Below are 26,261 nucleotides of genomic sequence, written 5' to 3' on the forward strand. Positions count from 1 at the left end.
GAGTACTCGTCTGGACGTGTCAAAACGGAGGCGGGGCTGAAAATCAAGTAGTAACCGGAAGAAGTGACCCAGGAAGTGAAAGTGATTCGGTGTCTGTCGGGATGAAGTGTAGCGGGTTACAGAAGGTTCCGACCTCAGTAAGGGAAGCTAACGTCCTTTCTTCTTTATTTTGGGTACTAATAATTCGTTTCTCTTTTATAATTTTAAAAAGTCTTTTCTCTTTCTCCAGCTCTTTTATTTTTTTCTCCATGTTCCCTCCTTATGGGGTCACTCCATATACTGAGTTAACACAGCATGGCTTAGACATGCTGCTCTCTCCCGGTTTTAGTGTCACGTCTGACATGCTGGCGCTGAGATTGTTCCTAGAGGATCAGAGTAACCCTGTTACTGTGATGGGTGATGGAGAAGACGTGCTGTTCTCAGGCATAGAGAATCCTAGGGAGTAAACGTCTTAGGTTTTCCCCCCACTTAACATTGAGGTTCATGACCTTGAGAGTTACTCATTCTACTACTGTACCTAAGATGGAAGTGTTAGCCAGAAGTATTCTAACAAAAACGTTTGCCATCCTTTTAGTCTGTCCGTTTTCAGATGGACACACCTCCTCCGATGTGCTTGAGCCTGGATGTAATGACACACAGAAACTTCTGCTGGAGGACTGTAGCATTTGTGGCTACTGGGCATTGGTGCATTGTTCCACAGCCCTTTTCCCAATGTGATTCAGTACATTAAAATTCATTAGTAGAACCCTGCAAACTGAATATTTTAGAGGCTATACTGAATATTTTATTTCCTAAGAGATAATGATACATCATACGTTAGTAAAGTTATAATGATCAAATGAGCTAATATGAGTACATCTCTCATAGTAAGAACACTGGAGACAATAAAGGTTTATTTTGTTAAATTTTGACCCTGGTTTCAACTTTGAACCTCAAGATTTTAGGGCCAAAGTGTTTCTCTTAGAAAGCTTTATCTTTTCCCTTTCTTAATAAAACCATTGTGTACTTTGTTAGCTCTTGATGATTTCTGTTACAAGGCAGAACAAGTAATCATAGTACAAAGCCAATTTAACCTAACCTAAAATTAAAGAATTAGACAAGAAAATTGTTACTATTTCCTTCAAACTATAGGAGTCTATATGTGAACCACCTAAAGTTTGCATGATTATTTTATACCTTTCAAGTACTTGTTCACACACTCAATTCTAGATTCTGGATACTTTCTAGAAAATAGCTGATTTAACACATTCTGTTGACATATTTATTGGTTACATTCCTATTCATTTGCCTTAGTTAATTATATATGTTGAGTGGGTAGAAAACAGTGCTATCTTCATTTATTTTAATACATTCTTTTCAGAGGTTTGAAGAATTATTTTCTTTTTGTGGGTTATGAAGTTTGAGGACTGTGTTTAGAGCTGGCTGAGGCAGTGAACTGAGCAAGATTTCTTGAGGTTCCTTCCATCTTTATTATATGTGTAGAGTTGACTTTTTTTCAGATTGCATTTATTTATTGTATTTCAGATGCTGAGATGAGTCGTCACCTCTGTGTTTGGCTTTTTAGACATCCATCTCTTCATGGTCACCGCCAGTGCCACATCCCCCCCTTTTCTCATCAATTCGCACAGATACATCTTGATACAAGTCTGCGGGTTTTTAGACAAAACAGGAATCACATTCTCCATCGTCTGTTAAATAAGAATTGGTCCAGGAGATACTGTCATCAAGATAGCAGCATGCTCTGGAAGCATAAAGCACTGCAGAAATATATGCAGGACCTGAATAAGGAGTACCAAACACTTGGTCAGTGTTTGCAGCATATCTCTGTGAATCAAGGGGACCAAAGGTCCTTGAATCGAAGGCATGCTGAGTTGGCACCACTTGTCACCATTTACAAAGAAATTCAGGAGTCCGAACAAGCAATTGAAGAATTAGAATCAATGTGTAAAAGTGGGTAAAAAATATATGTGTGTACAAGATTGATTTTCTAAGTTAAAGCTTTATTGAACTCAGTCTTTTAAAAAGCCTACAAGTGATGAGCTCTACACCTGGAAAGGACAGGAACATGGGGGGATAAAAACTGGAGAAAGAAAAAAGACTTCTTAAGATTATAAAAGAAAAATTTAGGTCTTTCATCCATTTGAGTTAAATTTGTGTATGATGTGAGAGGTGTTTCTTTTTAATTTTGGTATTTCTTCATATTGCTATCAACATTTTTTCTCTTAGAAAATTTTTCAAAATATGCAGAAGCTGAGAATTAGGCATAATAAACTAACCTGGGATTCAACATTTATCCAGATTTTGCTGTTGGTTTTTAGTTTCTAAACTTTCTTCTGTGTTCCATTCTGCTTAATTAAGCCTTAGAGATGTTAAGCGATGTCAAGGCCATTCATAGTTATACCTGTGATGTCTGGATGTCCAAAGCCTTATAGCTTCCAGCCTTCTATTGGTAGCACCACAAATATCTCACCTATGTTTAATGAGGATTATGTTTTACTCTTTTGCATAATGCCACTCAAATTTGTAATTAGTTTTGGGGAAGTTACTTGCACATAATAGGAGCTTATTGAATGCTAAGTTAAATCAACACAACTTCTTTCAGCCTTAGTTGTATCATGTGTAATTAGATTGGATTAGATTGTTTCTAAAATCTCTTCTAGGTTTACAATTCTACTATTCTATAATAGTAATGATATTAGTTACATTTTCTCTACCAAAATGGAGGATCTAGCCTTGTTAGGTTACTCAGTGTTCTGAGTAATGGCTGCCACCTTTAGACGAGAAGTGGCCACCCCAGTTTACTCCAAACTTACCTTATCTGGATTTGTATTTAGTTAGCCAGTCCCATTTTAAACATGTTTGATTAATCACTGATTTCTATAATTACTTATAGACATTCAAATCACAAGCTCTTTGGGGTAGGATCATACTTCTTTTCACACTGAATGTTTTTAACATACTTAAATACTTGTTAATTGACATTCTCTAACTCTTCTGTTCTTTTGTATAATGCTTTGCCTTCACAACTGAAATAAAACTTAGTAGGCAGAGATTAGATAGCTAAGTATGTAAGAGTTTCTCTATAAGTATTTAAAAATTTTTACCTTATTACTGTTGCTGGTTTGTAGGTCTGAATAAACAAGATGAAAAGCAGTTACAAGAACTTGCATTGGAAGAGAGGCAAACCATTGCTCAAAAAATCAATATGTTATATGGTGAGGTATGTTTTAGTAGGTAAACTAATCTCAATAGAGTTAATATAAAGCAATCCTGGTCTTGCTAGACTATTCTTTGGTGCTCAAAGTACTTTCCAAGCACCAGCTTATTAAGTCTCTTACGATAAGTGATTAAGCTGAGTCCAGTGCTGTAATTTGCTACAGAATGAGATTGAAGAGATTGTGACGTAAAAGCATAAAACACCCCCCACTTCGCAGCAACAATATTCTAAAGTTGAATCTATTAACTTGCCAATGAAGAAAACACATGCTGGTAAAGAAATTTAGCTCACTAAGGTGGGGAATGAAGGGTGTGAAGTGTTAGAAAGAGGGAGTGGATTATAGTGGTTTTGTTAATTAAGGAATGAAAATTTGCATGCTTGATAGAATGGAGCGAATCCAAGGGTATAGTGACAGTTGATTAACACAAGTCTTTAGCTTCCTCCAGCTCAGTGGATGATTTGTCGACAAGACAATGAAAATCACAGTGCTGCATACTATGTTCCCCTTTGTCACATTTGCCATCCTGCCTTCAGTCTTCCCTACTCTGGGAACCCAGTAGAGGGGCTTGCTGAGGGTTGAGGGGGACGAGGTGGAGGTGTCAGTTATTTTTGTCACTGATTTAACCAGCTAATCAAAGGCTGTAAGTAAGATGTCTGACTCTTAGTCTAATATTCTCTCCCATAGACTGTATCCTTTCTGGCAGAGATGGAGTATTTCAGAAATTGACAGTATAGAGAATCATGACTCATAAGTACTTATAATTTGACTTGAAAGCCTTTTTAGTAATAATGAAAATAAAATTGCTCTTCCTACGAGGAAAATTGGTTTCTTTTTTAGGAAGCTCCTTTCTTTCTTGTCACAGTTGAGAAACTATCAGAGCCTTATCTGGGGTGTTCTCAGCATGCTCTTTAAACAGCGACTCCACTGAAAAGGCAGGTAGACAGCATGGCCTGGAGTCCGCGGTCCTTTATGGCAGGAGAAAATAATCATATGTAAAAGTCCTCATTTTCTTGAAATTAAGACTTTCAAAGCTTTACTTCATTCATTAGATGAAAGGAACTACTGTTCAGAACTAATAAGAGGCAAAATCTAAAGAAAATTGAATGGAACCCTCTGAACTTTGATCTAAACTTCTGCATTTTAGAAAATTAAGATGATCTGATAGTATTGTAGAGAATGTCCTGACAAGTAACTTCATTGTTAGCATGAATTGATCACTTATTTTAGGTCTAATTAGGTCTACTTATTAAAGCATTTTAGGACTGGACCTCATTGGGATGCTATATGATTTTGTTAATTACTGATTTGTTTTTTTAAGCTTGGGGTCTTTTATCTAAGTTCAAGTTTAATGGTACATATACCATAGAACGTATACACACTAATGCTTATGTTTTTTCACTTGCTTAGCTTTTCCAGAGTCTAGTGCCAAAGGAGAAATATGACAAAAATGATGTTATTTTAGAGGTAACTTCTGGAAGAACCACTGGAGGTCAGTAAAATAATTTTACTGTAAATAATCTAAAAAATACCTAAATTTTACTGTGATTTGACAGACCGTAACTTTAAAAGTCTGCGAAATGTGTTTCATTTTTGAAGTCATGATTCCTCACTTCCTAAGTGGCCTGTACCTAAGAATGGTTCTCTTAGAAATTCGTTCTGACTGAATATTTTTTGTATTTTTGTTTAGGTGATATCTGCCAACAGTTTACTCGGGAAATATTTGACATGTACCAGAATTATTCAAGCTATAAACACTGGAAATTTGAACTTCTGAATTATACACCAGCTGATTATGGTAGGGACATTTGAGGATTTTGTCCATAGAAGATGCTGAAAATTATTTTTTCTCTGAACTTCATTAGAACCATGTCTTATTTTTAAACATTTGATCTACTAAATACTGTGACATAGACTCATTAATCACAGTGGCTTACTCTAGTAGAGTTCTTAACTGGGACAAGAGAAAAGGGGGGAGGTACCCTCCTAGGCTGGAAGATCTGAATGAGAGAAAATTTCCCTGTGGAAGATAGGTATATGAGTATACTTTGCCTTGAAAATCATTACTCTGTTGTTCAAAGCGAAGATATATTAAGGTTTTTACTCTAAGGAACTTTATCACTTATGTGATATGTAAGTGGAAAGTTTATTAGACAAAGTAGCTAATGATGTATTAGATTTTTGTGGGAATGCAGAAAAAATTCATCATTTGTCTTTATTTTCAAAAACCTTCCACTCTAGTTAGGCTGATAAGAACTTATACAACATAAACAATAGCAAACCATGCAAGTCCTTAAACTTGAAAGTATGTTAAATCAGAACATCTCAGTGGTTTTTTCTTCCCATTCTTTTAATCCATCTGGAAGTAATTGTCTGCTTACATATACACTGTAGTAGACAGAGGGGTCACAAGTAATAAAACAAGCTATCAAAGTGGGGAAAGCGGATTCATGTAAGTTAACAGTCTAGGGAAATGAAAACCAATATCTGGCATAGGTAAGTTGTGCGTGGTACAGATTTGAAATACAGCCAGTGGGAGCAGGAAGGAACCGCCTGAGCAGCTGCATGGTGGTGCGAAGGGTCCCGGTGTGCGTGTAGGACAGGGAGGAAGCCAGTTGACCCAGACCATATTTGTCCCGGAAGTAATAGGCAACAGGTTGGAGAGGGTAGGGTTTGAAAAACCTTGGAAGCTGAACAGGACTTGGTTGTTAGGGAATAGAGAGTTGTTGAAGATTTTATTGATAAGAATATGATTTGGTAAATACATGTTTTTAAGAAGACTATTTTGACACAAGATACCATACTGGTCCAGGAGAGCCGATGGCATAGTTCCAGTTACTAAGGATACTGGTTGACCACTGTGTCTTCAGCACTGCTAAATGCTCTGAGTACTTACCTCAGTTATTCCTCACAACAACCTCTGGAGCATAGGATGAATTCCAGGCTATGTCATATGCTTACCTATGCCGTGACGCACCGCTCACATTCTCTGCAATGTGAATGGCGCCCCCTTCAGGTGGGCAGTGCTGTAGCCCAGGTTATATGTTACCATCGTTTACAAATAAGGAAAACAACAGTGCGGACAAGTTAAGTAACTTGCCTGTGGACATATAGCTAGGAAGAGGAGGAGCTTGAATCTGAACCCAAGCAGACTAAAATTGGTTCTATTAATCTATAAAGTCGCAGCCTTCTCCTTTTCACCTCATATAAATTCAAATATTTGCATTCAACATGAAGTAAAGGGGATGGGGAAATCATTTTAAAAGTACCCGTTCAGTGGGTTTCATTGCAGGAGAGGTCCCCTGAGCTGAGGGATTGCAAGTCTTTTTGAATGGACAGTGAACATGCCTGTCCATTGCGCTCGAAGGACACACTAGCTCTCTCTTCCAAGGCAAGGAGCAAGTTTGTCCTTTTCTGTGCAGGGAGATATTATCTCCAAAGCTGTTCACTCTACAAACACCCTTAAGAAGGTTCTGGAACAAAAGGGGTTTTGCAAGATGTGCAGAAACACAAGAGACCCATGGAGAAATTTCTCCCAACATCAGAATGAACTCATGAGAAATTTCCTATCTCTGTCCACTGAAAAGGCCTGGAAACTGACCAACCCAGCAGCAGTGAACATCCATAGCCCCAAATTGTGGTCTTGAAATACTACTTTCTGAAAGGAACCAGAACTTCTTGGAGATAGGGCTGATTCTGGGGCAAGAAGTGGTCAAGGTAATCCCCGAACATCTTGTTAACACCATTACAAGAGGCTTGTCAAAGGAACTCAGAAATTCACGTGAAGAGACTCGTGCTGGCCAAAGATGGGCCAAGTTGAGCTTCAATAATAATTATAATTGATTTAAACACTTTGGATAGATTCTATTTCTTGAGTTCATAATGATATTTTTAAAAATAATCATCTTCAGAGGTTTAAAAGGACCCTAATTCACTGTATTGCAAAAAAAAAAAAGAAAGAAAAAAATTGATGTATTATTGTGGTAAAACTGGTAAAGGACCAGAACCAAGCATTTATCTTGCCTTTTCTAAATAACTGTATCACTGGATAATCAAATAGTAAACAAAGGGAAATGTCTTTTTATAAATGTAATTGAACTAATTTAAAGTGAGAAAGAAAGGATAGAATTAGACTGTCACCATTTTACAACCCTGTGATTCATGAGGCGTCAAAGGCTGTCGAGACCGTAGAAAGACAAGTGGACATGATGAGCTCCCTGTAGTCTTCCCAGGGAGCTCAGGCTGGTGTCTGATCCAGCTGCCAAATTGCAGCCGATATAGAGGGCAGCAGAACAGGTTGAGCTGTGCCAAGAGTATACAGTTGGCAGAACCAGGCTGTGGGAAATTCTGCCCAGGTTCCTCAATGGATGACTTGTAGGAAACGAAAGAGATAAGTGATGAACCTATAGATTAAGTGATTTAAAAGACATATCAAACTTTAAATGCATTAGACTGAACTGTAGTGCCTAGGGTAGCATATTTAGGCAATGAAATTATAATAAAGGAATAAAATAAAAAGGGAGGGGATTGCAACTGGAAAGCGGCCTATGGGAGGGCTTTTGGGGTGACTGACAAAGTTCTTACTGCTCTTGTGGTCATTAAACCATACATTTGATTCATGTGGGGTGTTTATGCCTATATTACTGTACAATAAAAATAATTTTTGAAACAATTTCAATAAGAACAAGCTAGCCCATTAAGATTTTTTTGTGATAATCTTCCCACTCCACAGATAAGCAAGAGCTAAATTTCAATAAATTCTTGAAAGCTTGGAAGGATTTATAGTTATTCGTCATTATCAAATTATTATGTTACTGAACATTCTTTTATATATGGCATCGTGTTAGCCTAAGATTGCATACCATAGCTCAGAGCAGAAAACGTCCCAGTATTCTTTTTTTCTAATAGTATTTTTATAAAAGTAAAACTTGTTCATTATAGAAAATTTGGGAACAAAAGTATAAAAAGGAAAATTTTAAAATCTGTTATTCTATTCTCCAGAGATAACCATAAATAACATTTTGGTATGTTTCCTTTTATAAATACATTTACGTTGGTAAAACACAGTTTTGTACCTACTTTATGTTCTCATCTCGGGCTCCGTACTTACATTCACGCCTTAGATTAAGGGCATTTAAGATCTTGATCCCTTTCAAAGTGGAATTCATTATTCTTTCTGGATGTTTTGTTTCCCTAGGAGGGCTACATCATGCCGCCGCCCGAATTTCTGGTGAGAGTGTCTACAAGCATTTGAAGTACGAAGGTGGGATTCACCGAGTTCAGCGAATCCCTGAGGTGGGCCTGTCGTCCCGGATGCAGCGGATTCACACGGGAACCATGTCGGTCATTGTCCTGCCTCAGCCAGATGAGGTAACCACCAGGGAGCACTGGGAAATCACTCGTGTAAATGCGTCCTGTGCTGAAAAGCCTTAGCTTCTCCAAAAATCTGTGATTTTCAGGGTTGCAGATTGAATTTTACAGTCACTATTGGGAAATCCTTGACACTTCCCCAGTAAACTTGCCCCGCTTATCCCTGACCAAGATGTTTTGTTTTGTTTTAAATAGAAGTCACTTCATAAAACAAAATCCGTAAAGCTGTTTAAATGTTGCCTAGGTTATGTCTGAAAAAAACAACGAATTCCATAGTTAGTATTTTGAGGTCAGTGATAAGCTATTGGTGGGGTCTATATCTTATTAGTTGAATAAGCCATATTCCCATGTTTTTTGTTTTCCTAACTCTTTAAAAGATTTAATTAAACATATACAGAGTTGAAAGAATACCACACTGAAAACTTTTATAACTTTCACTTGGAGTCAACAATTGTTTATATTTTACCACATTTGCTTTATTCCTCTGTGTGTGTGTGTGTGTGTGTGTGTGTGTGTGTGTGTGTGTGTGTGTTTTAATGAAGTATGAAGGATATAGCGGACACTATAAGACTTTAACCACTCCCAAATCTTCATCTTACATTTCTTAAGAATAGGACATTCTCCTACATAAACACAATACCATTACCTGTGAAAATCAGTTGTAATTCTGTCACATTACTGTCTAGGAAAAACTATGTATTCTGTCTACTCATGGAATACTTCTGTACTCCAGACGTGTGGGGCTTTTTGATGCCACCAAGCAATTCACCAGTTCTCTGCAGGCACTAAGTGGGTGTTCTACAATTTAATTACACTCTGGTGCTGTCTCCCGGGAGCTAGCATCAGATCTCACAGGCTAAGGACCCTGTCCCACAAGACTGCCTCCCTTAACACTTCAGGGGCCAATAGCAAGCCCAGGTGGTTATCTGTGCTTCTGACCAACTACCTGTAAACTGGAGGTTTGATCATTTGCTAGAGCGGTTCACAGAGCTCAGGAAAACAGTTTACCTACTAGATACAAGTTTATTACAAAGGCTACAGCTAGGGAATAGCCAGATGGCAGAGATGGCGAGTGCAAAAGACAAGTATGTGGGATGGGGTGCTGAGCGTCCCTCCCTCTCCACACATGCCACCTTCCTAGCACCTCCACATGCTCGCCAACCTGGAAGCTCTCTAAACCCTGGACTTTTGGGATTTTCATGCAGGCTTCCATATGGAGTCACGATTGATTAAATCATTGGCCACTGGGGATTAATTCAACCTCCGGCTCCCCTCCCTCCAGGTTGGGGGGCTAGAACTGAAAGTTCCACCCCTCTAATCACATGATTGCCACCCCTGTCAAACAGGCCCCATCCTGTGGTTATCTGGGGGCTTTCCAAAAATCACATCATTAACATAAACTCAAGTGTGGTTGAAAGGAGCTTGTAATGAATAGCAAAAGACACCTATATCACCCTTTCACTTTGGAAATTCCACAGTTTTTAGGAGTTCTGTGACTGGAACTGGACAAAGACCAAACTATGTATTTCTTACTATAAATCACAGTATCACAATTGTCTAATGTCTAGTCCATTGTATAGTCTTCCTCAGTCATCTTAAAAGTATTTTTATAGCTATTTTTAAACCAGGATCCCATTGAGTTGCACACGTTACAATTAGTTTTTAATTTCTGGAACAGTTTCCCAATCTTTTGTTGTTGTTTTTTTCCCTTAATAACATTGACTTTTTGAAGAGTCTAAACCTTTTGTCTTGTAGCCTGTCCCACGTTTTGAATTCATGTGATTGTTTCCTCATGGTACTCTTTACTTGTTCCTTTATCTCCTGTATTATATTGAAAGTTATAGCTAAATGTTCCATTCTATTCAGGTTACATGTTTTGAGCAAGAATACTTTATAAGTATCATCATATTCATGTTGAATCTTATCAGAAGGCACATATCAGATTGTCCCACTTTTAGTGAGGATTAGTTTGAACATTTTGTTAAGATGGTGACCACAAAACTATCTCCATTGTAAAAGTGTGTTTTTCCCTTTGCAATTACTAAATAATCTCTAGGGTGCATACATCCTATTCCCAACTACTTTTCTTCCGTGGTTTTAACATCCGTCTTTCCCTGAATCAGTTCTTTAGTTTGGGGTAGCAAGATGGTGATTTTCTAATTCAATCATTCCTTCTACCTTTATAGCTGGCATTCTTTTCTGTAAAGAACTTTCCTCCCTACTACCTTTTCTCCTCCTTCCTTCTTGCTTTCTTTCTCTTTTATTTTACCTCATTATAAACTTATATATTGAGTTTCATATATTGAGATCATTATAGATTTATGGATTTGTTTTTTAAATTCAGTGAGTTATAATAATTGTTTCTGATGTTCAAATTGTCCCAGATTAAGCGAGTATTAGCCTTTATAGGGTAGCCCTTTTGAAATGATGCCATCAGTCTCTGAGTGTGTACTTGCTTCCTGGTGTAATTAGATCTAAGGCTCACTGTATACTCTCCTGCCTAGACTTGAGGTCAGACCTGGCTCTTTTTGATGAGGAATGGACCCAGAAATCAAGATCTGGGTATTAGGTGTGCCCATTAGTATTAAAGTATGCTTAAATCTAGACTTTTCAGTGGAGAGAGCTAGGAAATACATATAATTTTAAATCACTGGTTCATATTAATACTACCAATTCAAATATAACATTATAGGGAATTTTTCCCCCTCACTTTGAATTTTCTACTGGGTTGGTGCAAAAGTAATTGTGGTTTAAAAGGTTAAAAATAATTGCAAAAACCACAATTACTTTTGCACCAACTTAACACTTATTTATGTCTCTTTCTATTTAGAGTAAAAAATCTTGTTTCTTAATCACTTTAATATGTTTACTTTTTGCTTTATTATACTATATATATATATATATACACACATACATACATACATACATACATACATACATACATACATACAGAGGGTGCCAAAAAAATGGATACACATTTTAAGAAAAGAAAAAGCTATTAAAATTGTAATACTCAATAACAAAAGATGAATACAAGTCATGTTTGACTTCTGCAATTACAAGAGGTGCTCAAAGTGGTTACCATCAGCATAATTTTAATACAGTTTTTCCTTTCTTAAAATGTGTGTACATTTTTTTGGGACCCTTTGTATATATACACATATATATACGTATGTAGTTATGCGCGCACACGCACACACACACCCATACACATATACACATATACACATGCACACACACACATAGTTTTCTAAGGCTGCCATAACAAACTACAACAAAGTTAGTGGCTTAAAACAACAAAAACTCATTTATCTCACAGTTTTAGAGGCCAAAAGTTCAAAATCGAGGTGTTGGCAGGGCCGTGCTCCTTCTGAAGTGTCTGTGGGGAGTCCTCCCCAGCCTCTTCCAGCTTCTGGTGTCTCCAAGGGTTCCTTGGCTTGAAGCTGTACAACTTCAATCTCAGCCTCTGAATTCCCATGTTCCCCTCTTCTCTCTCCTCTAGGTGTCTCTTAGAAGGACACTTGTAATTCGATTTAGGGCCTATCGGAATAGTCCAGGATTATCTCATCTTAACTCAATTACTTGTGCAAAGACCCTTTTTCCAAATAAGGTTTCAGTAGTTAGACCATGAACATATTTTTTGGGATGGCTCCATTCAGCCCACTAATAACATACACACACACACACACAGACACACACACACACAGGCACTTCTCATTATTCACAGTAGTTATATGTTCTGTAAAGTCTCAGCAGACACTGATTTAGAGAATACTAAACCATGTCTCCTAGGACAAATATAGGTATATGTATATGTCTCACACAGATTATAATCTAACAACAGCCCATCCTAGTAGATTCTGTTTTCTATATTTTACAAAAGAGAAAAGTGTTAGGTGACTTGCCTGAGGCCGCCTCACTAATAGGTGTCAGGGTTGGGATGCAAACTCTCCAGCCGGCTGCAGAGCCAGCCCTTCTCGCGCTGCAGTGCGCTGCCCCTTCCTGTCTACATCCTCTGGCCATATTGTATAATAACAAGAACGCAGAGTGTCACCTTGTTTGACCTCGCCTGGGAGTGTGCACATGGAGAGCAACCTGAATGCTTTGCTGCACTGCACATGTCTGGACGTGACTGAAAGTGCTGCAACAATTGGTTTTGTGGAACCAACACGTTTTAGCAAGTAGGTAAATTTGCAAATATAGAATCAAGGAATAATGCGAATCAACTTTTTATATACACGCAGACATACATGTTTTCTGTCCAGTGTAGCTTTGTGAGATGATGGGTGATGAAACTCGAAAGGCTGCAGAACTCAGTGACCTCGTAGCATCATAAGTCAGTGTCACTGTAGTAACAGAGTTTGTGGTTCCTTCTTTGGTTCAAGTTATTTCACCTGTTAGTGTAATTAAGACTCATGACACAAAGCAGTACAGTTTATTTGAAAACCTTGGAATAAATTTCGTGTTAACGTATTTGTTGAGTGTAGAATTTACTTACGTTACACTTTCCGTTCTAGGTAGACGTGAGAGTCGACCCCAAGGATTTGCGGGTAGATACATTTCGAGCCAAAGGAGCAGGAGGACAGCACGTTAACACAACTGATAGTGCTGTCAGGCTTGTCCATGTCCCCACTGGTAAGCCACCCGCTCTGGAAATTCTTTTCACACCTTATAAAATTCTTCAGCATTTAAAAGGACTCTCAGTTGTCCTGCATCTTCCAGAAGCTCTATAAAATGAAATTGGCCCCTTTCAACAGGGCTGATGCTTTGTGATGACACGTGACAGAAGATTCCATTATTCTGCTCCAGCCTGAACGAGCTGCTCCCCTGGCCACCAACAGTTAGGGAATTCCCTTCATCTCTATTTTGGAGTAGAGTTTCCTGTTTCTTGGATCCCATCTCATCTCTGTTAGTTTTCTCCCTCATTTTAGTGAAGCTCATCTTTAAGAAACTTCCTGAGAAAAGTGGATGAGATGTAAATATTTCGGGACTTTGTAGATCTGAAAATAGCTTTATTCTAACCTCACACTTCACTGATCATGAACGTTTATTGGAAATCATTTCCACTTGGCACATGTAAGACTTTTGGCATTCATTGTCCGAGTATTTATTGCTTTCAATTTGGAGACTCGTGTCCATTCTGAAATATTTTCTTCAATAATTTCTTACCACTTTCTTTGTTCTTCCTGGAATTTTTGTTAAATATTAGTCCTCTTGGATTTATTGTTTAATTTTCTTCTTTTTTTTTATCTCACATAGTCTGTTAGTTTGGTGTTAGCTCTTTTTTTTCAGCCCTTTTACTGGATTGTAAAAATATGTTGTTTTTTAAAATCTTTAAGAGCTCTTTATTATTCTTTTGGGTGGTGAAAAGATAAGGATACCAGGTTCAAGACAACTCCAGGCAAATGCCTGGGAGATGGAAGCAAGTTGGTGCCCCAGCCCAAGCACACGGCTGCAGTAAAGCAGAATAAGTAAGTTGAAAGTAACAGAGGTGAAACCTAGGTGCCCTACTAAAAGTATCAGCAGGCCTAGATTGTATCTTACTTAGACAGGGTGAAAACCTAGTATGCAGAGTAGAATTTCATAGGAATTTGAAAAATCTCCAGCAAATTAGTTTCTACAATATCAGTGCAGTTGGCCGAGGCTAATAGGGGCTTGGGGTTTGAGGTTTTTGTGGTTCAGAAAAAACAACCTTGCACCTCTGTACCCGGGGTCTGGATTGGATACAGACCTTCATAGTGGTAGCTGCAAAGTTAAGAACAGAGGCCTGAAGTGGCAAACCCCCCAAATCCACTTGGCTAACCAAAATGTGTGGTTAAGTGTGTGATTAGCTGGGTTCAGAACCAAGACATCTGAGAAGCATTCACACTTCCTTTGAAAGAGTTTGAGTAGTTTCTTTTCATTGTTTTCTATATATAAAGTCATTTCTCAAACGTCAGCTCTGTGTGCATTTGTGATGCGAAGGGGAAAGGCTGGCTTCTGGAGTAGGGCAGAGAACGGAGCAGTACACAGGGGATGACAGTGGCTTGCTCTTTGTTGAGCTGTGAAAGGATTGCCATGAGCTGGGATGGAGAGGCAGAGCTCTGGGCATGAGAGTACGTTCACTGATCTGCAGATGCTGCTGTTTCCAGTCTTCCCATCTGAAATATCTCATTCAGATACCAGGACCCAAATGGCCATGTACCACTATTCCCATCATAACGCAGGTATAGTTTCTGAAGTAGGCTAAATCTAAAATGTATTTAAGCCTCTGTGATTTTTTCCTGATTAACCTTTGCCCCTTTAAAATGTTCCTCAGTTCTATCTCTTTTTTTTCCCCCAGTGTTACTGAAAAATGTAATTGACACCTCAGTTCTACCTTACTTTCGTTTGTGAAGGCTGGTTTACCTCTGATCCCTGTTATTTTTTCAGGGCTTGTAGTGGAATGCCAACAAGAACGATCACAGATAAAAAATAAAGAAATAGCTTTGCGTGTGTTGAGAGCTAGACTCTACCAGCAGACTATTGAGAAAGACAAGTGTCAACAACAGAGTGTTAGAAAACTGCAGGTAAGATTTATTGGGTTTAATAATTTAATACATCTGTACAAAAAGTCATCATGTTATGTAGAAAATGTAGTATTTCTTCTTGATCAGATTCAAATACCTTAGAGCATAAGGAAACATGCTCATTTGTAAATAAGCAATAACTTTTAAATGCATTTAGACTGAAGGATTGTGGCTAAAATGGGACATGCCACCTTGCAAATAAGTAGGTGACATATGCATGAACCAAAAATTATTTCCCAGTTGTTTCTCTCCAGTGTTTATATCATAACTGTTTTGAGAGAAAATTGGTATAAAAGATTTTTTTAGGTTTAAAAACCTATGCTTTTATTATAGCTATATATGAGATAAAAAATAAGTGGCACTGCAAAAAACTGGTGACATCGGTTGCTACTGATGGAGTCTGGGGACAAGGAGTATAAAACTTAGTGCTCGTTACACACCCTTTTGTACTTTTTGAATTTTGTGCTGCATACATGTACAGTATTTATTCAAATATATAACTAGATAAGTTCTAAGCAAAACAAATAAATGTCATAGTTATAGAAACAAAGTATTATGTGATTTTAAATTCTAAGAAGAGTCGTTTGTCTTTGAGAGAGGTTAGAAGAGAAAGTGGAACCCAGAAGTAACTGTGCTTTAGTGTTATTTGAAGATAGGCATGCCACAGTAAATTTGGAAGATTTTGTGGCCTTTGTAGGATAATCAATCACCTTAAAACGAAACATTATTCTTGGGCCGGCCCGGTTGCTCAGGCGGTTAGAGCTCCATGCTCCTAACTCCGAAGGCTGCCGGTTCGATTCCCACGTGGGCCAGTGGGCTCTCAACCACAAGGTTGCCAGTTCAATTCCTCGAGTCCCACAAGGGATGGTGGGCTCCGCCCCCTGCAACTGAGATTGAACACGGCACCTTGAGCTGAGCTGCCGCTGAGCTCCCGGATGGCTCAGTTGGTTGGAATGCGTCCTCTCAATCACAAGGTTGTCGGTTTGACTCCTGCAAGGGACACTGGGCTGTGCCCCCTGTAACTAGAAAACGGCAACTGGACCTAGAGCTGAGCTGCGCCCTCCACAACTAAGATTGAAAGGACAACAACTTGACTTGGAAAAAAGGCCTGGAAGTACACACTGTGCCCCAATAAAGTCCTGTCCCCCTTCCCCAATAAAATCTTTAAAAAACAAAAAACAAAAACGAAACATTATTCTTTTTGCGTAGATGTCCCAGTCTTTTCACAGTTTTGCCCTTCTCGTTTCTCTTACCCACATTCTAACTTGAAGTGGAGTAACAGTGACAGGATAGAACATCTTAATCTTCGAGTTGTGGTCATCCTAGATTGTGACATAGCACCAGTGTATCCATTTGCACATAGGAAGCTCAGTTACAGACCATTACTTCTTAGCACATAAGTAGTGACATAAATACTAGGAACTCCACCACATTTGATTTAATAAGAGACATTGCCATTTGACCTTGTGGCACCAGATGTTTCACACCGTAATTTTTAAAATAAAAATTTATTTTACTTTAGAGATTGACCTTACATAAACTGTATGTGTGTCTCTTCTTCCGTAGTCTGGTTTGAGAGGCCAGAAAAGACCTCCATGCTTCCCAATTAACTTGTCCATCTGTGTGAAACTTCTTAGTAGGTATTTCTAATGCATAGAGGTTTTTCTTAAGCTAATATATACAGTAGCTTTTATGTGGAAGGCATTATGCCAGGTTGTCCATCCTGGCTCCACTTACCACCTACAGAGCTTTGTGGATGCCTAGGCAACCCCTCCCCACCTCCCCAGAGACTCATGCAGTTGATCAGGGTGGGGTCCCTGGCATTGATATGGTGCTTTGGCATAGTAGTTTCCAAACCTGGCGAGTTACAGAATGAGTGGCCTGGGGAATGTTTTAAAAATCCATAATTCTGGGTTCAGTATATCTAAGCTTGGGCTTTGGAATCTTTAATTTTAAAAAACTCTCCTGGTGATCAGCCAGATTTACGAGTTTAGTCTTGCGTTGTTTGTTTTAGAAAATAAGTTAGAGAAATGTCTTTTTTAGTCGTGAAAAAGTGGGAGTGGGAGGGTGGTGTGTATCATATGCTGGGGAGCTAGGGGAGATGAGCAGACTAAGAAGAATATAAATAATCATAGCATATGGTAAACCAGGGTGTGCTGTGCAAAAGAGTCCACGTGCATGCAGTTCCAAAGGAGGAAGGTAACATATTCAATTGTTGAGACCAGGACAGGCAGAGATGGGAGGACAGTGCTAGGGAACGGCATCTCTTGAGATGATGTTTTAGCAGAGTCCACAGGCATACATGCTAATGATACGGTATAATACGTGGCATTACAGATGTTCACATCATTTCCAGAAATAGCACTGGGAAAGTTGGCCACATTATGAAGTGCGTTGAATGCTGAGAATTGAGTTGTGTTTGCTTAGTAGATAAGGAACCAAGGAAGAAACCAATTTATGATCAAACTGCATAAGGAACAGTTAACAGGGCAACACAATATAAGCAGAGACATGGAAGATTTAATCAGGAGATTTTACAAGAATGTAGATGAAAGCAATGAGCCTTTGAATGATAGATAGTAGAAATGGAAACGGCAGGATAGAATAACACTCTTAAAACCATTGGAAATGGGCAGTTAGAGAATGGGATGAATTGAAGGTGGTTTCAGGGTCCATATCAAATCCTGGCAGATAGGAAGCTCCCGTGAAATGTTTGTTAAATTGCAGGCTGTCAGAGTTTTCTACACAATGTTCAAAAGGAACATTGTGGTGTCATTCATAGAAACTAGGAGGAAGAACTGATCAGGGTGGAAAGATAATGTGGTTTTATGTATCTGGAGTTTGAAGTACCAAAGAAGCATAAATTTTTATTCCATAACTGAGCTTTAGTGGTTTGGCATAGTAGTTTCAGACATAAAGTTCTGCCCATTCTTGTTCTTTGTCACTTTGTATATATGACGTTAGGAAATATTTAAAATGTTACAATAGAAAAGTCATTTACACGTACTTTTTCCATTATAATAAAGGTAATGATGAAGTTAAAAACATGAATTGCTTCTTGTTCCGGCACAGGTGGGAACAAGAGCCCAGTCGGAGAGAATTCGGACATACAACTTCACCCAGGATAGAGTCACTGACCACAGGATAGCTTATGAAGTGCGTGATATTAAGGTAATATCTCTAAGGACGCTTCAGGTACCTTTGATTTTCAAAGAACGTGTGGTCACATTCTAGCGAGTAATGTCTAAAATATTGCCAAGTAACTTAAAATCATTAAGCCAGTTTATGTTAGTACCCTAAAATTGACAAACATTTTTATTAGTTTGCTTGTAAGAAACATGGTCTAATTTGCCAGTTTGAAACAGTTATCTTTTAAATTCCAAATTCTTGTTACTACATTAATGTATTTTCAAGATGGTTATGCTGCGCTTAACCATGGGGATATGTTGTGAGAAACGCGTCGTTAGGCGATTTCATCATTGTGTGAGCATCACAGAGTGCGCTCACACAAACCTAGGTGGTACAGCCCACTACACCCCTCGTTACATGGTACAGCCTGTGGCGCCTGGGCGACAGGCCTGTACATGTTATTGTATAAAACCACACGACATTACATCAGGCACAAGAGAAAATGATACATCAAGAGCGGCAGTACACACGAGATGTAAGAGCTGCCGTGTAACACGGCAGACCATTTTACAGCAAACATTTTTAAATAAGTATAAAGGGTACACTCTAAGTAATGATAAAAAGTATAGTACAATAAATACATAAACCAGTAATAGTCATTTATTATCATCATCAGGCATTATGTGCTGTACAGTATAGTACAATAGGTTTGTTAACGCAAGCCTCACCACAAACACGTATGTACCTTGTGCTATGACCTTATGACGGCTATGATATGATGTCACGGGGTGATAGGAATTTTTCAGCTTCATTATAATCTTAAGGGACTGCCAGCATATCCGCGGCACACCGCTGACTGAAACGTTAAGCAGCACGTGACTGCATCCATATATACACATGTGTCGGTTTCTATTTGTGTGTAACACATTACCACGAACTTAGTGGCTTAAAGTAATACCTATTTATATCTCATGGTTACCGTGGGTCAGGAATCCAGGCATGGCAGAGCTGAGTTCGCTACCCCAGGTCTCACAGGTCTCAAGGTGTGGGCCAGGCTGCATGCCTTTCTAGCGCTGGGAGTTCTCTTCCGAGCTCATGTGGTTGTTGGCAGAATTCCATTTCCTTGAGCTGTAGGCGCCAGGCTCCCATTTCCTTGCTGTCCATCGGCTGGACGTTGCTTCCAGCTCCTAAAGAATGACTGTAGTTGTCTGCTGTATGGCCCCCGCCAGAGGCCCTTTCTCACTTTGAATCTCTTGCAGGAATGGCTCAGGCCTTCTAAAGAGCTCACCTGCGTAGGTCAGACCCACATGGATAATATTCCTTTTAATTAACTCAGAGCCAACGGAGTAGTGACCCAGTCACTGGAGTGATATTCTGTCACAGTCACAGCTTCTGCCTGCATTTAAGGAGGTTGTTATGCCAGGCGTGTGCACCAGGGGGCATCTTAGATTTCTGCCTCTGCAGCAGCATGTGTCCATTAGATTGAGGTGTGACCCTTATGTTTTTTGGGGAAAGACCCTGTCAGTTTGCTTTGAAGGTCAACCTAACTAAATCCCATCTAGCCAGGACCACTGACATTAATACATTAAGGACGCAGCACAGAAACATTTCCCTTTGCTTCCACTGAGGGGGAACGTGAACTGGTTCCCATAAAGGACTATGGGAAAGGCAGGAGGCAGATTTTGTTCTTTTCCTCGGTGCCATGGGATGCCTACGGCTTCTTTCACTTGATTCCGTCCCATTCAACATTCAAAATTAAAGTACCAGTTTTACAAGGGAAATGTCTGTGTTGTTAATGTGTTCAGAAATGTCTGTGTCCCTTATGCCACTTCCTGAGTCTGCTCAGCAGCCAAGGCTGTCTTGCTGTCACTAGGTGATAGGAATTTGTAACACAATTGCCCTGTCGAGGAGGAGAAAACATTTGCTAACTTCCCTTTCCTCAGGAAACAGTAACTAGCAAACATGTTTGGCCATATTGTTCTAATTACACCATAATCTTTCAGTTGTTTTTCTAGTAGAGGTGATGGTTTTCCATGAGACAGCGACATTCTTATGACCAGTAATATTTTTTAGAAGGGCCCATAGGTACTTACTGTAGTATTCTGTCATGACCCAAAGGCAGGTTGACTGGCTTGTATAGTTATAAAATATCTGACTTTGGCCTAAATACTAGCATGTTATTGCTAACAAAACCAGCATGCCAGACTCAGAAATGATAAGGAAAATCATACTGGTATGCTCTAATAATCACCAACTATTGAAAAGAACGGAAACGTTTCATATTAGTTAAAGGGAGATGTGGGGAAATGGTATGAAAAAATATTATAATAAAACATTAAAATCTGTATGCAGGACAATAAAGCGACTAGGACTGAATAGTAACGAGTTGTAGATGAGGTAAGAAAAGCGATAAAGGCCTTAACCCCAGGGCAACTGCTATAGGACAGAACGGAAGGAATGGAATGGAAAGAACACGGATGTCTAGAACTCTGCCCTCTCCTTGTTATTCTAGACCCGACCTTCTCCCTGCACCATCCACATAGTTCCTGGTAGAACCGACATGTTCTTACATGATTATGATCCTGACCCAAGACAGTAATTGATTTTGTGGGGGAGGCAGAGAAAGTCCAAATAAGTCCCGGCCAATGAGTTCCTTCCCAGGATTTTTAAACTGGAAACAAAAAAGGCCATTCTTTCTCTTGGTGGCTAAAGCTGAAATATGTGTTATAAGAGGTTAGAAGCCACATTTCTAGCCATGGGGAGAAAGCAGTCTTCAGTGAGAGAAGAATGAAGCTGACACATTGAGAGGAGTAAAACGAGAACTGTGTGGAAAGAACATTGATGATGTTACTCCCCACATTCATTGTTTAGTTTTTCTATACATCACGTTGTGTGTTCACCACCCAGAGTCAGGTCTCCTTCCACCACCATATATTTGACCCCCTTTACCCTCTTCTACTACCCTCCTCCCCACTTACCCTCTGGTAACCACTAAACAAACTGTTGTGTGTTTCTATGAGTTTTTGTTTCTTTGTCGCTTTCAGTTTTATATCCCACATATGAGTGAAGTCATGGTTCTTGACTTTTTGTCTGACTTACTTCATTTAGCATAATAATCTTTATTATGCTAAGCAAAACCCACATTCATTTATTCCTGAGGCTCAGCTTCATTCCCAGGGTGGTGGTGGCAGCCCGGTACACTCCTATCCTTGGGGTCTGTGAGGTCACCCAGTAGTCTTATGCATTCCCTTATAGGTAATTTTATATTTATTTATCTAGATAATAAGCACAGATCACCATGTGATATATGTTGTTTTGTATATTTATTCTGTTTCTCAATGTCCTTGTGAAGACTTCTTAGTATCAACCTATCTCCTGCCCTATATTTCAGTTACACTGGGAATTTCCTCTTGCTCTGGGCATTAAATGTATAGTTCACCTTTGGACAATGCAGGGGTTGGGCTTCTGACCTCCCCTTGTAGTTGAAAATCCATGTATAACTTTTTAAAATTAGTGTCAGGTATACAAAACAATGTAGTATTTAGACATTTACACTCCTCACATGTATAACTTGACTTCCCCCAAACTTAACTAATAATAGCCTACTGTTGACCAGAGCCTTACCAGTAACATAGTCAATTAATGCACAATACAATATATGTATTATGTATTGTATTCTTACAATAATGTAAGCTAGAAAAAATAAAATGTTATTAAGAAAATCATACGGCTTATCTGCAAATGTTTTCAAATTGTAGCACATATCCAAAAAGTTTTCCAATATATTTGTTGAAAAAAATCCAAGTATAAGTGGGCCCATGCAGTTCAAAACCGTGTTGTGCAAGGGTCAGTTGTACTTTACAGACTTTTCTTCATACTCATTTTTTTGACTAAAATTCTCTGCTTGTCTCTATTTGGAGAAATATTATTCTCTTTTTAAGATCTAATTCAAATTTTTCCTTCCTTCCTGTATTCTTCGCTGATGCTACCTTCTTGTCAAAATCAATGGCTCCCTTACAAGCCCCACTTTCTTCTTTATTTTAAATCACTGTAGTATGATGCTTATGTATTGCCTAGCTCCCCCACTAGGATATGAGCTTCTGAAAGGTAGAAACTATAACTCCTTCATCTTTGACCTTTTTATCTCTAGCACTCAGGTTAATCAAATTGAACTGTGAACGTGATGTGATTATCAATAAGAGTGATGATAATCCTTGTTACATAGTTTCTAAATGATGAGGTCATCTTGGCAATATAATAATTAATAATCTGAGCTTCAGGCACACAAATTTTATTAGAAATTTTCATATAATGCTCAAAATGTTATAAATCTTAATTTAAAATTTTCATTATAGTGCTTTTGCTTTCTGTTCAATTTTAAAGTTTAATTTGGTTTTAAACTATATGCTGGTATTTTGTGGAACACAAAGATAGTACTTGTAAGGCATATCTTTTCCCTTATAGTTTAACTTGAGAGATAAATGTGTACACTTAACCTAAAATTCAACTTTACGACTATTCAAGAAAGACTAAAAGATGAGTTCATGCCTACACCAAAACTTGAAATGTTCTGTGTTCCAGATGCTGGCCTTGAAGTATTTCCAGTAAGCCAATGTCTAGGTTTGAGCGTTTCTAAAATAGGAGAATGTGCTGATCCCAACAACTCCATTACATAGAACTTCTGTATAACACAGGAAAGGTATTTGAAGTCATTATTTTAGTCATTTCTCAGAGAGGAGCTTTAGGGAGGGCTACGGGGAGGTCCAACTGAAACAGTTTTCATTTAGTGGAATTATTTAGAGGTTAACATGAGGGAAATTTTTTTCTGAATTTTTTATTTTGAAAATTTCAAGCACCTGTTTAAAGACTAGTTCAATATGCACACTATACTTAGATGCACCCATTGTTAACATTTTGCTGTGTTTGCTTCTCTTTCTCCTCCACCTCTTACTCTCCATATCTACGCCAGTGTTGCTATCAAACCATATGAAAGCAAGTTACAGACCTCAAGACACTTGTCCCCTAAATATTCCAGCATAAACATTTTTCTATTACATGGGATATCTATTTAAGGGGGAAAAAAAAAAAGAATGATCATAAACCACTACTATTCTGCCATAAGAAAAGATGAAATAGTGCCATTTGTGACAACATGGATGGATCTTGAGATTATTATGCTGAGCGAAGTAAGTCAGAAAGAAAAAGTCGAGAACCATATGACTTGACTGATATGTGGGATGTAAAACTGAGAGTAACAAAGGATCAAGACAAACAAATAAAGAAACAAAAACTTAGACACAGACAATAGTTTAGTGGTTACCAGAGGGTAAGGGAGGGGGTGTAGATGAGGGTAAGGGGGTCAAATATATGGTGATGGAAGGAGAACTGACTCTGGGTGGTGAACACAAAATGTGATATACAGATGATGTATTATAGAATTGTATACTTGAAAGCTATGTAACTTTACTAATCATTGTCACCCAATAAACTCAAAAAAAAAAAAAAGTAATTTAAATTTGGAGGGTTGGCATGAGAAGAGTGAGCTGGAATGTTCCGGGGAGGTCCAGAGAATTGGGCAAGGAAGAGAATATCAAGGAGCAGTCCTCACATTACCCTGGCAGCAGGATGCCTCAGGCATTGAGGCATTTTAGTCTCTTTTGCCCTTGTGAAATAACGTGACATGAGTGAAAAGGGTGGAATTTTCAGGACAAGAATAAAAAGCCTTATTTTTTTCTAGGGTACAAGAGGAGAACAGATTCAGCAAATATATCCTCTCAGTGATGGTCTGAGCACTTAGAACTGTGTTGTCAGAAAAGCAAATGAATTTTAAAGAGAGGGAGGTGGTACATTTCAAAAGTTGCTTCAAATCTCTGTTTCATTTTCTCCAGAGTTAAAAGATCCAAATCCTACAAGATTGATTTTTAAACAAAATGCTAATTTAAACAACTTAAGATAGAGTATAATTCCATTTACTCTTGGATTCACTTTTTACATAAAAAGTTAATATTAATGGGATCCTCCCAAGCTAGCAGTTGTACATTAGTCATCCTTTATTGCTTTCAAATAATGGTTGTAAAGAAAGGAAATAAATATACACTTAATTTTTTACTTTGTTTCTCCTTTATATCTAGTAATCAGATTTTCATAACTCTTTTGCCAGGAATTTTTATGTGGGGAGAAGTGCCTGGATCAGCTAATTCAGAGACTGCTTCAATCAGCAGATGAAGAAGCCATTATTGAATTTTTGGATGAAAACCTTAAATCAGCAAAATAAATGCTTTATTATTTATTATTACATAAATGAAATGGACCCATGTCAAGAAGCAGACTGAGGCATGGAAATCTAAGTACAGCTAAAAATATACAGTACTTACAAATGTATTTTTTAATGAATCGAGTCACATTTCTTGACCTAAGAGTCTATTTTAGTTTTCCTACAAAGTGCAATCGAACTCTTCAAGTAGAAAACAAGCATGCATTGTTGGAAAGAAAAAAATGTCTTGAGAATTATGTGATGTCTTGAGAATTATGTTCTCTTTATATGCCTTTTTTTAACCATCTATAAATTAAACACATTTTTCATCTGTTATTTCAGAACTTTATATAACATGGTAAACTTTAGTGATAGAAGCTTTATAAACTTCTTTGTAAGCCCCTATTTAAAGACAAAGTATTGTTAATCATGTTACAGTTAGGGCTTAAACTCTACTTTTAAATAAAAAATAAACTTTGGGAGACTGAGTCAATAAGTGAGCATCTTGAGGACACAGATTGTAGAGTTCTTTGAGAGCGGAATGAATTCTATCCTGTACAAACTATAAGCCAGTATTTAAAGTAGACTTTCTGCTTGGCTTCCGTTTCTTACTGTTCTTTGGCTTAATGAGCATCAAAAGATGTGGTAATTTGAGTAACTTTCTGTGATTGGTTCTGTGCAGTGGTATATAAAACTTTGTCCTTACCTTACAGAGCTTCCAGTTGAGTGAGGAGCCAAAATATAAATCACCAACTCTAATCCAAAGTACAGGGGTTCCCCCTTATCCAAGGACGATACAGTCCAAGATCCCCCAGTGGATGTCTGAAACCACAGATAGGACTGAATACCTATACAGCAGGTCCTCGAATAACGTCATTTTGGTAAAAGGTCAATGAGAAAAAAAATCAATTCCCAGCCGGGGCCATTGTCTGTGTGGAGTTTGCACGCTCTCCCATGTCTGCATGGGTTTTCTCTGGGGACTCTGGTTTCCTCCCACGTCCCACAGATGTGCACGTGAGGTGAATCGGCGTGTCTAAATTGTCCCAGTCTGAGTATGGGTATGTGTGAGTTTTATCTTCCTTGATGGAAGGATGTCCTGGCCAGGGTCGGTACCGTCTTGTGCCCTGAGCTGCCAGGATGGGCCCCAGCTGCCCGCAACCCTGAACTGGAATAAGGGGGGTAGAAAATAATGATCTCACTTGTTTTTATTAATCTTTCTTAAATGTGTGTATAGCTCACATTTATTTTAATATTTAATATTAGAAGTGCTTTGGGTTTTTATTTAGAAGTTTGGTGATGTTTTTGTGACCAGAAATATGCTGTAGGAACTTAACTCCTATTTACATCAATTAGCCTATGGGAAAAATGGTTTTCTTGTATGTCGTTTTGCTTAGTCGTAGTTTTCAAGAACCTATCGACAATGTTAAGTGAGGACTTATATATATTATGGTTCTCCTATACATATATACCTCTGATACAGTTTAATTTATAAATTACCCACAGTAAGACATTAACAACTGCAGTAATAAAATAGAACAATTATAACAGTATACTATAATAAAAGTTATGTGAATGTGGTTTCTCTTTTAAAATATCTTACGGTATTGTATTTGCCCTTCTTGCAATGATGTGAGATGATACAATGCCTATGTGATGAGAAAAGTGAGGTGAATGACGTAGGCATTGTGATGTAGCTTTAGGCTACAAACACAAGCACTGAGATGCCTTGACAGTCTATCTGATAAC

The 26,261-nt window shown here is 38.3% G+C and overlaps 1 protein-coding gene across 5 annotated transcripts; it reads left to right on the plus strand.

Moving 5' to 3' along the window:
• Positions 1 to 25,027, plus strand: MTRF1 (mitochondrial translation release factor 1). 5 transcript variants are annotated; one of them, XR_002139483.2, is made up of 11 exons: positions 1 to 173; positions 1,525 to 1,950; positions 3,129 to 3,220; positions 4,626 to 4,707; positions 4,906 to 5,013; positions 8,413 to 8,585; positions 13,103 to 13,220; positions 14,997 to 15,133; positions 18,206 to 18,304; positions 22,844 to 22,961; positions 24,423 to 24,643. XR_002139483.2 is itself a non-coding variant. In XM_019755292.2 (10 exons), exons 2-10 carry the CDS (start codon positions 1,533 to 1,535, stop codon positions 24,534 to 24,536), a joined length of 1,341 nt encoding a protein of 446 aa, XP_019610851.2. In that variant the 5' UTR covers positions 1 to 173; positions 1,525 to 1,532; the 3' UTR covers positions 24,537 to 25,027. The 5 variants fall into 5 exon arrangements, 4 of the variants coding, with proteins under 4 accessions (XP_019610851.2, XP_019610854.2, XP_074185442.1 ...); XM_019755292.2 differs by lacking the exon at positions 22,844 to 22,961 and having other exon boundaries at positions 24,423 to 25,027; XM_019755295.2 differs by lacking the exon at positions 22,844 to 22,961 and having other exon boundaries at positions 1,525 to 1,803; positions 24,423 to 25,027.
• The last annotated feature ends 1,234 nt before the right edge of the window (positions 25,028 to 26,261 follow it).

Source organism: Rhinolophus sinicus, linkage group LG04 (genome assembly GCF_036562045.2).
Source record: "Rhinolophus sinicus isolate RSC01 linkage group LG04, ASM3656204v1, whole genome shotgun sequence".
Lineage (NCBI taxonomy): Eukaryota > Metazoa > Chordata > Mammalia > Chiroptera > Rhinolophidae > Rhinolophus > Rhinolophus sinicus.